This window comes from Anolis sagrei, chromosome 6 (genome assembly GCF_037176765.1).
Source record: "Anolis sagrei isolate rAnoSag1 chromosome 6, rAnoSag1.mat, whole genome shotgun sequence".
NCBI classification, from domain to species: domain Eukaryota; kingdom Metazoa; phylum Chordata; class Lepidosauria; order Squamata; family Dactyloidae; genus Anolis; species Anolis sagrei.
Window position 1 is genome coordinate 12,364,580 of NC_090026.1, and position 14,989 is coordinate 12,379,568.

Below are 14,989 nucleotides of genomic sequence, written 5' to 3' on the forward strand. Positions count from 1 at the left end.
CATGATTAATTCTATGCATTCTCAAATCTCAAAGATGTTCCAATGAACATGGCAAAACAATGAATCAATGGCAAGGAGTACTATTAATACTCTCTTTGTTGTTGAGTTAGAGATTGTCCGACGTTCCTCAGTCTAATTCTGCACATTCAATGCTGCTTTCTGGCTTGCAGTCAATGCTGCTTTCTATACTTGCCAGGCTGTCCTTAGGAGCAGTGTTGGAAGTGTACATTCCTGTTTAGCGTATTTTGATACAAGATGCTACCTTTCATCGCACTGGTGTTAGTGGTACTGCCGGAAGTGGTGTGTTATACTCACATTGCCAAATGTGCCATTGGTAATCCATTTCCTATCCAGCACAAGTATTATCATTCTGGAGATTTCCTTATCGGCGCAATTATTTCTCAGCTCTACATGTTTTCTAACCTGATAATGTTCAAAAGACATCCTCCTGAAGAACTGGTTGGTGAGTTCATGTGAGTAGATGGTCTTATGTAAACCATACTTAGGACTAGACATATGAATAAAAATAAGAATGCTGGGTTGTTGTGGATCTTCCGGGCTGTATGGTCATGTTCCAGAAGCATTCTCTCCTGATGTTTCACCTGCATCTATGGCAGGCATCCTCAGAGGTTGTGAGGTCGATTGGAAACTAGGAAAATTGGGTTTATATATCCGTGAAATGTCCAGGGTGGGAGAACTAACTCTTGTCTGAGGTACAAGTTAAAGAGATTCTATCTGAACATGAGGAAGAACTTCCTGACTGTGAGAGCTGTTCAGCAGTGGAACTCTCTGCCCTGGAGTGTGGTGGAGGCTCCTTCTTTGGAAGTTTTTAAACAGAGGCTGGATGGCCATCTGTCAGGGGAGATTTGAATGCAATATTCCTGCTTCTTGGCAGGGGGTTGGACTGGATGTCCCATGAGGTCTCTTCCAACTCTTTGATTCTATGATTCTAGGTCTGAATGTTTCAATTGGCCACCTTGATTAGCATTTAATGACCTGGCAGTTTCAAGGTCTGGCTGCTTACTGCCTGAGGGAATCCTTTGTTGGGAGGTGATTAGCTGGCTCTGATTGATTCTTACCTGGAATTCCCCTGTTTTTGAATTTTGTTCTTTATTTACTATTATGATTTTAGAGGTTTTTTAAAATACTGGTAGCCAGATTTTGTTCATTTCCATGGTGTCTTCATTTTTGTTGAAACTATCCACCTGCTTGTGGATTTCAAATGTCAGGAGAAAATGCTTCTGGAACATGGCCATAAAGCCCAGAAAACTCACAACATCTCAGTGATTCCTGCCATGAAAGCCTCCGGCAATAAAATAAGAATGCTGATGTGCTACAATTTTATTAGGCCTGGGAATGGCCAAAAGGAAGCCAAGCAATTTCTTCTTGGCCAGATCATCATTAGTAATAGCAACAGTAGAAGTGGAATTCTTCATTGAGTTTCCTCTTGAATAAGGGAACATGTAATTTTAGCAGTTTTCTTTTATTGTTGCAATGACCTACGCTCTGAAAAATAAATGTAGCAGGTTTCAGCTACTTAAATAGAAGCATTGTGACATCGTTTTTCAACTTTTCTTGCAGAGTTTTGACGCATCACTACCAGCACATCCTGGCTATAGCATTTGCTATCCATGAGATAAATGGGAATCCAGGACTTTTACCCAATACCAGCCTGGGCATCTATATCTCTACCAGCTATTTCTTGGCAAGATGGATCTATCTTGCTTCAATGGAGCTTCTTTCTACTCATGATAAACTCATCCCTAATTACAAATGTGATATCCAGAACAAGGCCGTATCTGTTATCGCCGGACCAAATCCTTGTTACTTCATGGCAGCGGTTCTTTCCATTTACAAGATCCCACAGGCAAGATGTGCTCACGAGATGCAAAGAAAGCTAATATTATTACATTTGTCTGCCTCCTTCATTTCTCCTTTTCAAAAAGAAAACATATTTTATTAGCTTATCAATACTAATATTTGATATTTGAGGTGAATGTGAGTCAGGAATCTCAGGTGTTTGGGGACAAATGCTGAAACAGATAGTTGTGTTATCACACTTCACACAAAGTGGCATGAAGGAATCCAGTAGCAACTTTGGAAACTAAATGGTTTATTTTAGCCTAAGATCTCACAGTCTAGTCCAGGTATGGGAAAACCCAGGCCCAGGGACTGAATGTGGCCCCATGAGCTCTTTTCTCAGGCCCTCTATTACCATCCTCTCCGTCCTTCCTTCTCTCTTTTCTTCCTCCTTCCCTTCCTTCCTTACCTCCCTCCCTCCTTCCTTCCCTTCCACCTTTTCGTCCTTCCTCCCTTCCTCCCTCCCTTCCTTCCTTCCCTCTTTCCTCCTTCCTTCCCCCTCTCTCTTTCTCCTTCTATCTCTTTTGTCTTTCCTTCATTTTCTCTTTCCTCCTCCCTTCCTTCCCTCCCTCCATTCCCTTACACCCTTTCTTCTCTTCCTCCCTCCCTCCCTTCTCTTTTCTTCCTCCTTCCCTTCCTTACCTCCCTTCCTCCTTCCCTTCCACCCTTTTGTCCTTCCTTCCTTCCCTTTCCTCCTTCCTTCCCCCCTCTCTTTCTCCTTCTATCCTTTTTGTCCTTCCTTCATTGTCTCTTTCCTCCTCCGTTTCTTCCCTTCCTCCATTCCCTTACACCCTTTCTTCTCTTCCTCCCTCCCTTTTCTTCCTCCTTCCCTTCCTTACCTCCCTCCCTCCTTCCCTTCCACCCTTTTGTCCTTCCTTCCCTTTCCTCCTTCCTTCCTCCTCTCTCTTTCTCCTTCTATCCCTTTTGTCTTTCCTTCCTTTTCTCTTTCCTCCTCCCTTCCTCCCTCCATTCCCTTACAATCTTCCTTCTCTTCCTCCCCCCTCCCTTGTTTCCTTCCTTCTCTTTTCTTCCTCCTTCCCTTCCTTCCTTACCTCCCTACCTCTTTCCCTTCCATCCTTTCATCCTTCCTTCTCTCTTTCCTCCTTCCTTCCTTCCTTCCCTCTCTCTTTCTTTCTCCTTCTTTCCCTTTTGTCTTCCCTTCCTTCTCTCTTTCCTCCCTCCCTCCCTCCATTCTGTTACACCTTCCTTCTCTTCCTCCCTCCCTCCTCTCTTTTCTTCCTCCTTCCCTTCCTTCCTTACCTCCCTCCCTCCTTCCCTCTCTCTCTTTCTCCTTCTATCCCTTTCATCTTTCCTTTCTTCTCTCTTTCCTCCCTTCCCTCCCTCCCTCCATTCCCTTACACCCTTCCTTCTCTTCCTCCCTTCTTTCCTCCCTTCCTTCTCTTTTTCCTTCCTCCTTTCCCCCTGGGGGATGTTTAGCTGGGAGAAGAGAAGGTAGAGACATGAGAACCATGTTTTGAGATTTAAAAGGGTGTTCCATAGAGCAATGGGGACACTGATTTTTTTGCTACTTTCGAGACCAAGAGAGCACAAGGGAGCAATGGTTTCAAATGGCAGGCAAAGAGATTCGACTGAAAAGAGTAGGAAGAATAAGAGTTAGAGCCGTTGGAGAGTGGCAGGGGCTGCCTCTGAGTATGGTGCAAGTCCCCTTCACTGGAGACTTTTCCACAGAGGCTGTCTATCGGAAGTGCTTTGATTGTGCCTTTTTGCATGACAGGGGGTTGGACTGGATGGCCCTTGGAGGTCTCTACCAGCTCTTCTATTCTAGGATTATATATCGGAAGTGGGCAATATGGGGTGTAATGGATACACTTTTTCTCTCCCGTCCACCATCTCATCCTGAACAAGGCCAAGCCTTTTGGGATCTAAACGTTTCCCATCTTTCCTTCACTTTCTGCCTCCAAAACAGAAGAGGAAGGGGAGGAAAGGGTATGGAGGGGGCTTGAGGAGAACTTCCCAAACCTCCCAGCCCACCAAACCCACTCCGTCCCGTCATTCAGCCGCCAGGTTAGAAAGTTTGCCCATGCCTGGTCTAGTCTCATGAAGTGGATTGGAAAACAGCAATGCTTATGGTAGAATTTTATACCTTTATCTAAAGAGAGGACTATGTCAATCTATTTAATTTAAAAAGCATAAAGGAATCCAGAAGTATTTTTGAGACTAACAGATTAGCCTAGCCAAAGCTCATGTGGAAAGGAATGGAATTCAGGAAGGCTTCTATTTATTTCTGGTATTTATATCCCGTCTCTTCTCTACCCCAAAAGGGGGACTCAGGACGGCTTACATAGGCAGCAATTCGATGCCGTTATATGAACAATTAATACAATAACTATTAAACAAAAACCATCAAACCATTAAAATACATAAAATACATAAGCCATTAATTAAACAGTATAAAATCTTAATTACCAATAAAACCATATCCTCATATAAATAGTCTTTCCAGTCCATTTCAACCAAAGTGCTGCTTTATGTCTGCTGACCGAAGGCCTGGTCCCACAACCACAATTTTACTTTCTTTCTGAAAGCCAGGAGGGATGGGGTTGATCTTATCTCATTTGGAAGCACATTCCACTGGCAGGGGGCCACCACCAAGAAGGCCCTGTCCCTCGTCCCCACCAGTCGCGTTTGCGATGTTGGTGGAAGCGAGAGCAGAGCCTCCCTGGATGATCTTAGGTTACAAGGTGGGATGTAGAGGCAGATGCATTTGGACAGGTAATCTGGGCCAGAACCGTATCGAGCCTTATAGGTTAAAACCAGCACTTTGAATTGGGCTTGGAAGTGGACAGGCAGCTGACATAGCAGGGGGGGGGGTGGTATGCTCCCTGTATGTTGCTCCTGTTAGTAACCTGGCTGCTGCCCGTTGGACTAACTGCAGTTTCCAAACCATCTTCAAAGGCTTCCCCATGTAGAGGGCATTGCAGTAATCTATACGGGATGTGACCAGAGCATGGACGACCGTAGCCAGATGAGTAAACAGTCTCAGAGTTGCAATTTGCACCAATGTCCATCCACACAGAATAGAAACGAGACACAAAAAACTATTTTAGGAATATATTATTTTGCTTCATTTCTTTATTTCTATAGTTCTTATACGGTTCTGCTCCAGTGTTGAACGACAACATCCAGGCCACTTTCTTTCACCACATGTTTCCAAATAAGGACAAGGAAGTGCTGGGCATTCTCCAGTTACTCTTACATTTCAAATGGACCTGGATTGGGCTATTATACATAAGTAGTGAGAGCGGAGAGATGTTTGCACAGAGCGTTCTACCCATGTTTACTCATGAAGGTATCTGTTTTGATTTCATAGCGGTGCTGCCCAAAGAAAAAATTTCCGCTGATCTCAATGAAATGATAGCTGATTGGCTTAGAACATATAGGATTATAATGGAGAGCACTGCTAATGTTATCCTCTTACATGGAGAAAATCAGATCATGATATTTCTGAGAATGTTTCCTATGGTTTCAGTATTTGAGGACATTTCAGACCTGAGAAATGGGATAATCTGGATTATGACAGCCCAGATGGAATTCACATCCCTTCCCTTTCAAAGAACTTGGAGCACAGACTTCCTCCGTGGTGCAATATCCTTAGCAGTTCCCTCAAGGGATGTGTTAGGATTCCAGAAATTTATCCAGATGAGAAACCCTGTTTCAGAAAAAGAAGATGGCTTTATGAGGATCTTTTGGGAACAAGCATTTGAATGTTCATTCCCTAAACCTATTTTAAATGAGGATGGTGGGAAGACTTGCAGTGGGGAGGAGAGGCTAGAAACCCTTCCTGGGTCTGTTTTTGAAATGAGCATGACAGGCCAGAGCTACAGTGTCTACAATGCTGTCTATGCTGTGGCACATGCGTTGCAAGCCATGCTTTCATCCAAATTGAAACACAGAGGAATGACAGATGGAGGGAAAGGAATGCTTCTAGACTTACAATTTTGGCAGGTAAGCTCCAAATGCATTAATGCAAGAAAATACATCATATCTGTATGTATAACATGACCCCAGTGGCACAATGGGTGAAACTCTTGTGCCAGCAGGATTTCTGACCAAAATGTCAGCGGTTAGAGCAGGGAGAGCTCTATCTGTCAGCTCCAGCTTCTCACGCAGGGACATGAGAGAAGCCTCGCATGGGTGTCCCCTGGGCAACATCCTTGCAGACAGCCAATTCTTTCACACCAGAAGTGACCTGTAGTTTCTCAGGTTGCTGTTGGTGGGAAAAAAATAATTTAATTGCTGACTACTATAGCATTCCCATGTAAATATAGAGTTTGCACTTGTTGTTGGAGGAGGAAAATTCTGAGAGTGCCTTGGACCCCGAGAAGATCAAACCAGTCCATACTCCAGGAAATAATACCCAGCTGCTCACTGGAGGAAAGGACATTAGAGGCAAAGATGAAGTACTTTGGCCACATTGTGAGAAAATAGGGAAGCTTGGAAAAGACAATGATGCTGGGGAAAATGGAAGGAAAAAGGAAGAGGGGCCAACCAAGGGCAAGATGGATGGATGGTATCCTTGAAGTGACTGGCTTGACCTAGAAGGAGCTCGGGGTGGCCACAGCCAACAGGGAGCTCTGGTGTGGGCTGGTCCATGAGGTTACAAAGAGTTGGAAGTGACTGAATGAATAAACAACAACAATTTGTTGTTTTTCATAAAAGAGTCATGGTGGATTCAACTCGTGTCTTATCTGCATCCCGGTCCCAGAATTGCTAAATAGATGCCAAGGGGCAAGAAAGTTATGAAAGTCCCACAGTATTTTTGCATGTTCATTTTCCACAACCTTTGTGGGTTTATGATCCCACCAATTTTTTACTGCTGGTAGGTGGTACTTGTGACATAAGTTCCAGTGAATCATTTGGGCCACAGAGTTGTGACTCTATTTGTAGTCCATCTGTACGATTTTCTTGCAACAACTGAGGATATGATCCATGGTTTCATCAGTTTCCTTGCACAGTCTGCATTTTGGGTCATCTGCTGATTTTTCTATCCTGTATTATTTCTGGCTATTATTATTATTCCTTCCTCTGAGGAGGATCAAGGGTGAGTCATCCAAAATGGAGTTGTCACACTTGCTCCTTCTCAGAGGAAGGAATCTCTGATCAGATCTTTCCTTGGAAACTCTACAATAGGTTTGCTTTAGTGTCTCTAAGCTGGACTTAAAGACATGCAGTCACAATAATAATTGCCTACCTTTGCTTCTGTTTAGCTCCACCATTTTCTGAGAGGTGTGTCATTTAACAACTGTGCTGAGGAAAAAATATCCTTTGATCAAAATGGCCAAATAGAGGCTGGCTTTGACATTATCAACTGGGTCACATTCTCGAACCAGTCATTTCTCAGAGTCAAAGTTGGCAAAGTAGACTCCAAGGTTCCCCCAGATGAACTGCTAACCATTTCTGCAGATGATATCACTTGGCCAAGTGTGTATAACCAGGTAGGTGCTGCTCACTTTAGTATGACATTGTTGGCTCGTGTTCACCTTCCTGTCAACGAGGACTCCAAGATCTTTTTAACACGTACTGATGTTGAGCCAGGCACTCTCAATTCTGTATCTTTGCATTTCATTTTTTTCTGCCAAAGTGGAGTATCTTGCATTTGTCCCTGTTGAACATCATTTGCTAGTTTTGGCCAATCATCTCTCTAATCTGTTAAGACTGTTTTGAATTCTGCTCCTGTCTTCTGGAGTATTAGCTATCCCTCCCAATTTGGTGTCACCTGCAAACTTGATGATCATGCCTTCTAACCCTTCTTGTGGCTCACCAGAATCATCAACCCACAACTGGTGAATTGGGGGAGATGGCAGATCAAATTTCACAGCTGCAAATGTGTGGTCTGCCTGGGAAGGGAATCTTGCACCTGCTCCTATGCCTGAGTAACGTAGAAATTACCTGATTTCAATGGGCTATTACAATGTTCCCCACAACATTGTAACATTATCCATAGGGATACCAAGGTGCTTGTTTATAAAGCTATTGTCCTCCCAACTCTGCTATACACCTGTGAAACGTGGACTGTCTACAGACGTCACACTCAACTTCTGGAATGATTCCATCAGCGCTGCCTTTGAAAAATCCTACAAATCTCTTGGGAAGACAGGTGGACAAATGTCAGTGTGCTGGAAGAAGGAAAGACCACCAGCATTCAAGCGATGGTCCTCCACCATCTGCTCCGCTGGACTGACCACGTTGTCTGAATGCCCAATCACCATCTCCCAAAGCAGTTACTCTACTCTGAACTCAAGAACAGAAAAGGGAACATTGGTGGGCAGGAAAAGAGATTTAAAGATGGGCTTAAAGCCAACCTCAAAAACCGTGGCATAGACACGGAGAACTGGGAAGCCCTGGCCCTTGGGCGCTCCAGCTGTGACCAGCAGTGCTGCAAAATTTGAAGAGGCACGAATGGAGGGTGAAAGAGAGAAATGTGTCAAGAGAAAGGCACATCAAGCCAACCCTGACCGGGACCACCTTCCATCTGGAAACTGATGTCCTCACTGCGGGAGAAGATGCAAATCAAGAATAGGGCTCCACAGCCACCTACGGACCCACCCGCCAAGATATGATATCTGGAAGACAATCACCCTCGAACTACAAGGGATCGCCTAAGTAAAGTAAGTAAGCCCACACTGCACTTCCATCAGCAGAAAACTCATTGAAATAAATCTAGCACATATGCAAATTAATTTCTGTTGTCTTCTGGGTTTGGAACACAAACTACTGTTTTATTATTGAACAAAAGTAGTAAAAAAACAAAATATTAAAATACGCTGCTTTCATTTATTCACAGAAATATCCTCTTTCTTTGTGCACTGAAAACTGCCGTGCAGGTTACAGTAAGGTAAAGGTGGAAGGAAAACCATTTTGCTGCTATGAATGCATTCCATGCCCAGAAGGGAAGATTTCAAACCAGACTGGTAAGATATAAAAGGTACAGTGTTGTTCAACTATATTGGCTGTGGCCTGAAATATGAATGCACACGTTTGGTTTTATAGACATTAATTATATTACCATTTTATGATATTAACTGAATTGGCCAATACATGTTTTGGTGCCTCAACTGTTAGACCTGTTTCTGGGTATGTTTGCTCATTGATTTGAAAAATGGCACCTGTTTTCCCCTATCAGTGCTAGTTTTTGAGGTATTGAACATATGCCGTCTACAAGTTTCCACCTGCTTACCCACAGAAAACCATGACAACTATATCTTAAAAATTGGAATTTATGCAGCCAATCCAATTCAGTTTTCTGAATCAATAAATAATAATAATAAAACTTTATTTATACCCCACTACCATCTCCCCAAGGGACTCGGTGCAGTTTACATGCGGCAATAACCCAAAAGCCCCAGAAACAGGTCTAAAAACTAAAATACCAAGAAAAAGATGGGGTTGGCTGAAATATATATTATATTAATTAATTTAAAATTCAAAGGATTGTTCACAATGTAGTAAACAGTGACTGTCCATATCTCAATTTTCCATGAGGAAAGAGGGATTTCCTCAAAGAGCAACATCTATTGAGATGAACAATTTGAAATGGAAATGGCCATAGAGAAGCCCTGGAGAATCTAGAGAATTCCTAGTATGGTATCCACTCCAGGAATTTTCTAGGTCTTCCAAGGCAACTTTAGGGTAACTTTTGGTGGAAGAATATGATATCGTTGTATTGTCGAAGGCTTCCATGGCTGGAATCACTGGGTTGTTGTAGGTTTTTTGGGCTATATGGCCATGTTCTAGAAGCATTCACTCCTGATATTTTTCCTGCATCTATGGCAGACATCCTCAGAGGTTTTATATTCCGTCCTTCTCACCCCGCAGGGGACTCAGGGCGGATTACAGTGTACACATATATGGCAAACATTCAATGCCAATTTTTGACATACAAACATATACAGACATACACAGAGGCTATTTAACCTTTTCTGGCTGCCAGGGGAGCTGTCGCTTTCATTGTCCATCTGCGACGCTGATGAAGCACTTCCGCATTCCCCGCATGCTTCGCCGCTGGAATGCTTTTGCTGGAGTCTTCTTTATGGCCTCATAAATCAGTTAATTTAGCCTCCCCACACTTTATTTTCCTACTTGACAGATGCAACTGTCTTTTGGGTTGCAAAGGTCGACAACAGGCTACACACAATTGGTTGGAAACCCACTCCAACCCGGGCTGGCTTCGAACTCATGACCTTTTGGTCAGAATGATCTTAATGCAGCTGACACTCAGCCAGCTGCGCCACAATCCCGGTGCAAATGTAGTCCAGTGAATGAAAATACATCCTGCATATCAGATATTTACATTACGATTCATAACAGGAGCAAAATTACAGTTATGAAGTAGCAACAAAAATAATTTTATGGTTGGGGGTCACTGCAACATGAGGAAATGTATTAAGGGGTCGTGGCATGAGGAAGGTTGAGAAACACTGTTGTAACAGGAACCGTGTTTTCTTTTCCAGACATGGATGACTGCATACAATGTCCAGAAGATCAGCATCCCAGCAATGGTCAGAACTTATGCATTCCAAAAGCCATCATCTTCCTGTCTTTTGAAGAACCTTTGGGGATATGTTTGGCCACCATTGCAGTCTCCTTTGCTTTCATCACCGCTTTGGTGCTTGGGATCTTCATTAAGCACAGAACTACTCCCATAGTCAGAGCCAACAACCCAAACCTTACTTACATTCTCCTTACTAGTCTCCTCCTTTCATTCCTTTATGCTTTACTGTTCATTGGCCAACCTAGCAAGATATTGTGCCTTTTTCAACAAGTTGCTTTTGCCTTAATGTTTTCTTTGGCAGTTTCATGCATATTGTCCAAAACAACCATTGTTATTCTCGCTTTCATGGCTACTAAGCCAGGATCTTGGACAAGGAAATGGTTAGGAAAGCAACTCGCCATCTCCATTGTTCTTTCTTGTTCCCTCGTTCAAGCTGCCATTTGCATTCTGTGGCTGGCAACCTCTCCCCCATTCCCAGATTTTAACACACACTCCATGCCTGGAGAAATTGTGCTGGAATGTAATGAAGGATCATCTGTTCTGTTCTACAGTGTCCTGGGCTTCATGGGCACGCTAGCCCTCATCAGCTTCAGAGTGGCTTTCTTAGCCAGAAGGTTACCTGACAGTTTTAATGAAGCCAAATTCATTACCTTCAGCACTTTGGTTTTTTGCAGTGTTTGGTTGTGTTTCATTCCAACTTATTTAAGCATCAAGGGGAAATACATGGTTGCTGTGGAGATCTTCTCCATCTTAGCTTCTGGGGGAAGTCTACTAGCCTGCATCTTTTTTCCTAAATGCTTTATTATTATCTTAAGGCCAGAGCTGAACAAGAAAGGCCAGCTAATAAGAGGACAGAATTAACAAAACCCTATAGCTCCTCTTTTACTGAGATTTCCAATAGTAATCATTAAGAAAAGAAATATATATATATATCATTTTACAACACAGTCTAGAAAGGCAGATGGTACTTGTATCATATTCACATATTTTTAAAAACTTTAGAATAAATAGATGAAGAAGCTTCTATCTACAAAGTAGCTTCAAATCATAACCAAATACTGGACATTTTACACAAAGAAACACTATGTAGCTTTATCCTTTTAATAATTGAGGAGAGATTATTTCGATTTATCATTTGGGGCATTGGTTCTCTAGATACCTCATGTGCTCCAAATGTTTGGGGCTTGAAGTTCCCCATTAATTTTTTTTCGTACCAGGAGTGACTTGAGAAACTGCAAGTCGCTTCTGGTATGAGATAATTCACCATCTGCAAGGACGTTGTCCAGGGAATGCCCTGATGTTTTGATGTTTTATCATCCTTGTGGGAGGCTTCTCTCATGTCCTCACATGGGAAACTGGAGCTGACAGAGGGAGCTCATCCGTGCTCTCCCCAGATTCAAACCTCTGACCTGTTGGTCTTCAGTCCTGCCGGCACAAGAGTTTAACCCATTGTGCCACCGGAGGCTCCTAATTGGTTAATTGGTTAACTTGTCCACGGTGGTCCATGCTCTTGTTACATCCCGCTTAGATTACTGCAACATGCTGTACGTGGGGTTGCCTCTGAAGATGGCCCGGAAGCTTTAGCAAGTCCAACGTGCAGCAGCCAGACTTCTAACCAGAGAAGTGTACAGGGAGCATACAACTTTGTTGCGTCAGCTCCACCGGCTGCTGATATGCTACTGAGCCCAATTTAAAGTGCTTGTCTTGGCCTATAAAGCCCTAAACATACAGTTCAGGCCCAAGTTATATGTTCAAACACATCTCCTCTTATGAGCTTATTAGAACTTTAAGGTCTTCTGGGGAGGTCCTGCTCTTGGTCCCACCTCCTTAGCAGGTGCGACTGATAAGGACGAGACACAGGGCCTACTCCGTTGTGGCCCCTTGACTGTGGAACTCTCTTCCCAGCAACATCAGGCAGATCCCATCCCTTCTGGGTTTCAGGAAAAAGCTGAAGACTTGGCTCTGTGGCTCACGCAAGCGTTCGAAGAATAAGTTTCTATGGTTTCAACATGGTCTAAATTAAAGATTATGAGCAGGGTTATGGATGAATAGAACTATCAACTTTATATGCTTTTAAAATTTTGTATACTGATGTATATTTATTATTGTTTAATGTTAATCATTTTTAATTTTTTTAAATTGTTAGTGCTGGTTTTTACCAGCATTGAATTTTTGCCGGAATTGTAAGTCACCTTAAGTCCCTTCGGGTGAGAAAGGCAAGTGTAAAAATGTAGTAAATAAATAAATAAAATACTAAATAAATGATTGGTTAATTGCCATTTATAAATGCATCAATTCGAAGAATATTCATAACTACTAGCAAATATTACTATGGAGTGGGAGAGCCTCAAGCAACATTATTAAGTAATAGAGGTCTCTTGGCCTCAGTCTGCATAAATGACTCGATCTAAAAATTAAAAGCAAGTTATTAGTGGCAGCACAATGCGTCTGTTCAGTGAAGCTGCAGCACACAAGTGAAACTCACATTCCATGTTGTAAGTAGCCAGCTGATAAACATTACCATCTGCCTAGAATTTTATACAGTGCAATCCTGGTATCCACAGTGATACTGAGCACGAATTTGGGGGTCTTGCCTTGTAGACAGAGACCAATCAGACCCACCAAAGAGGATCCGTTTTAACCCTGGCGAGAAAGAAGCACTCAAAGATTTTCCCCTAATTTTCCCAAATAAATCTCACCAAAGATGAAGAAAATGCCACCTAGTTGTTTTATTTCATTCTAGCTGGAGCAGATGTCAAACTGCAATCATTTGCCAACATGTTTTGCAAAGGAAAATATTACAGGCTGTCAGATTCAAATTTCCCACTCCCCCCCCCCCCCCGCTGGCTTTGCACTGATTGGATGGAGTCATCAGCTGGCTAGGAGGTGCGGCTGGCTCAGCCGCACCTTAGCCAATCAGAGAGTCAGCGCTGCTTCAGCCTCTCAGCCAATGGGAAGGAAGGCAGTCTGGGCAGGGAAACAATGAACCAGGAGAAAACATGAATGGATTAGATAGTTGATGTTTGGATAAGTGTGGGCGATAGCTTATATTGTGCCTTCAAGTTCACTCCTCTATTGTTTTTGGTTTCTGGAAGTTGATCAGGAAGTCTGTCCCTTTGTTGTCCCTCGGTATGGGATATGAAATCAGCTGACGATATCCTGTCAGTTTTGGCCAAGGGGATTGTCTCGAAAGGAAGGAGATGGAGGTGACAAAAACACCTTTTGTGAGTGAGGATTAAATATCCTCTGTGGTAGCCCCCTGACTCTGGAACTCCCTCCCCAAGGACATCAGACAAGCCCCTACGTTGGCAGTATTTAGGAAGAGCTTGGAGACCTGGCTATTCCGGTGTGCCTTTCCAGAATAGGAAAACCCCAGCAACATGTCCCAAAAGCACTTTATTAGAGATTAAGATTGTCCGCACATTGCACCTATCAAAAAATCCTTATATATCACTCAGCACACTCAGCACGTTTTAATCTGTACCCATTACATTTGCCCGGCCTAGTTTTTATTGTACCATGGTGTGTTGTTTTATTGTTGCTGTTATTGCTTTAATGTTTTTGAATTGCTTTGGTTTATATGTAATTTTATATTGTTGTTTTATTGTGGCCTTGGCCTCTGTAAGCCGCATCAAGTCCTTCGGGAGATGCTAGCGGGGTACAAATAAAGTTAATAAATAAATAAATAATAAATAAATAGGATCCATCCCTCAGATGGGCAAGTCTTTGACTTCTCCGAGGTCTGAGGAAGTAAGTGGGGCCATTTGTTTATCAGTCGTGCAAAAATGTTTTTGGTGAATCCTTTTGTTTAGGGATTAGCTAGTCCGGGAAATGAGAGTTTCCTGGAGCCCCGAGAGGCTAGGTTCACAAAGAGGTGACATTTCATGTTTCATATAGGGATATGGGGCAGGGGAAACAGTCAAGGAGTTCATAAGGGTAAAATCATGCAAACTGCATAGGGAATCATGCCAGCCCTCCCTCCAGAGACCATCAAAGGTTCATATAGAGCAATGAAATATCATAAAAGTTCATAAGGGTTTGGTATAGGGTCCATAAGAGTTCCAAAGTCCATGAAAAGTTGATTAAAGTTTTTTTTTAAGTTCATAAGAAAGTCCATGAAGTGTGGGTTACAGGGGCATGTGGGGCCATGGGGCCATGGAAAGAGCCTTAGGTTCCCACATGGGGGAGAGATAGGTAATTATGGGATCATTCCAACCTGGTGTCCTTGGTAAAACTATGAATTTCTTGGTTTTGAACCATCCTTTACAGGGTCCTGGGGGGATCCTCTCCAAAATCAACAGGACTGGGACCTGCAGTTTCACCTACTCAGTTGATCCTATGGTATGCTTCTTTCAGAAGTTACCACAGAGTCACCCTAGTGGACTTTTAAAAAATCCTAGAGAAGATACCTCTTCACAAAATTTTAGATCCTCCTAGGTAACTCTAAGGTTACTTAGAAGTAACCATAGACATTCCTTTCAACAGGGTTTGGTATTATCTGCAGTTTCCTGTTTCCATGATAAACAACAACAACAACACTTTATTTATAACCTGCTCTCTCTCTCCAAAGGGACTCAGGGTAGTTTCCAAAGTATAACAAAAATGGATATGGTGTTC

The 14,989-nt window shown here is 42.9% G+C and overlaps 1 protein-coding gene across 1 annotated transcript; it reads left to right on the plus strand.

Moving 5' to 3' along the window:
- The first annotated feature begins 255 nt into the window (after positions 1-255).
- LOC132779312 (vomeronasal type-2 receptor 26-like) lies at positions 256-11,233 on the plus strand. The gene is made up of 6 exons (XM_060783002.2): positions 256-473; positions 1,696-1,867; positions 4,966-5,826; positions 7,089-7,316; positions 8,666-8,792; positions 10,332-11,233. The coding sequence occupies exons 1-6, from the start codon at positions 256-258 to the stop codon at positions 11,231-11,233; spliced, it is 2,508 nt and encodes an 835-aa protein (XP_060638985.2).
- The last annotated feature ends 3,756 nt before the right edge of the window (positions 11,234-14,989 follow it).

Coding starts and splice junctions, on each gene's coding strand:
- LOC132779312 (XM_060783002.2), top strand. CDS start 256: ATGCTACCTTTCATCGCACTGGTGTTAGTGGTACTGCCGGAAGTGGTG. Junction 474..1,695: donor GAACTGGTTGGTGAGTTCAT/GTGAGTAGATGG, acceptor TATCTCTACCAG/CTATTTCTTGGCAAGATGGA. Junction 5,827..7,088: donor TAGACTTACAATTTTGGCAG/GTAAGCTCCAAA, acceptor GCTTCTGTTTAG/CTCCACCATTTTCTGAGAGG.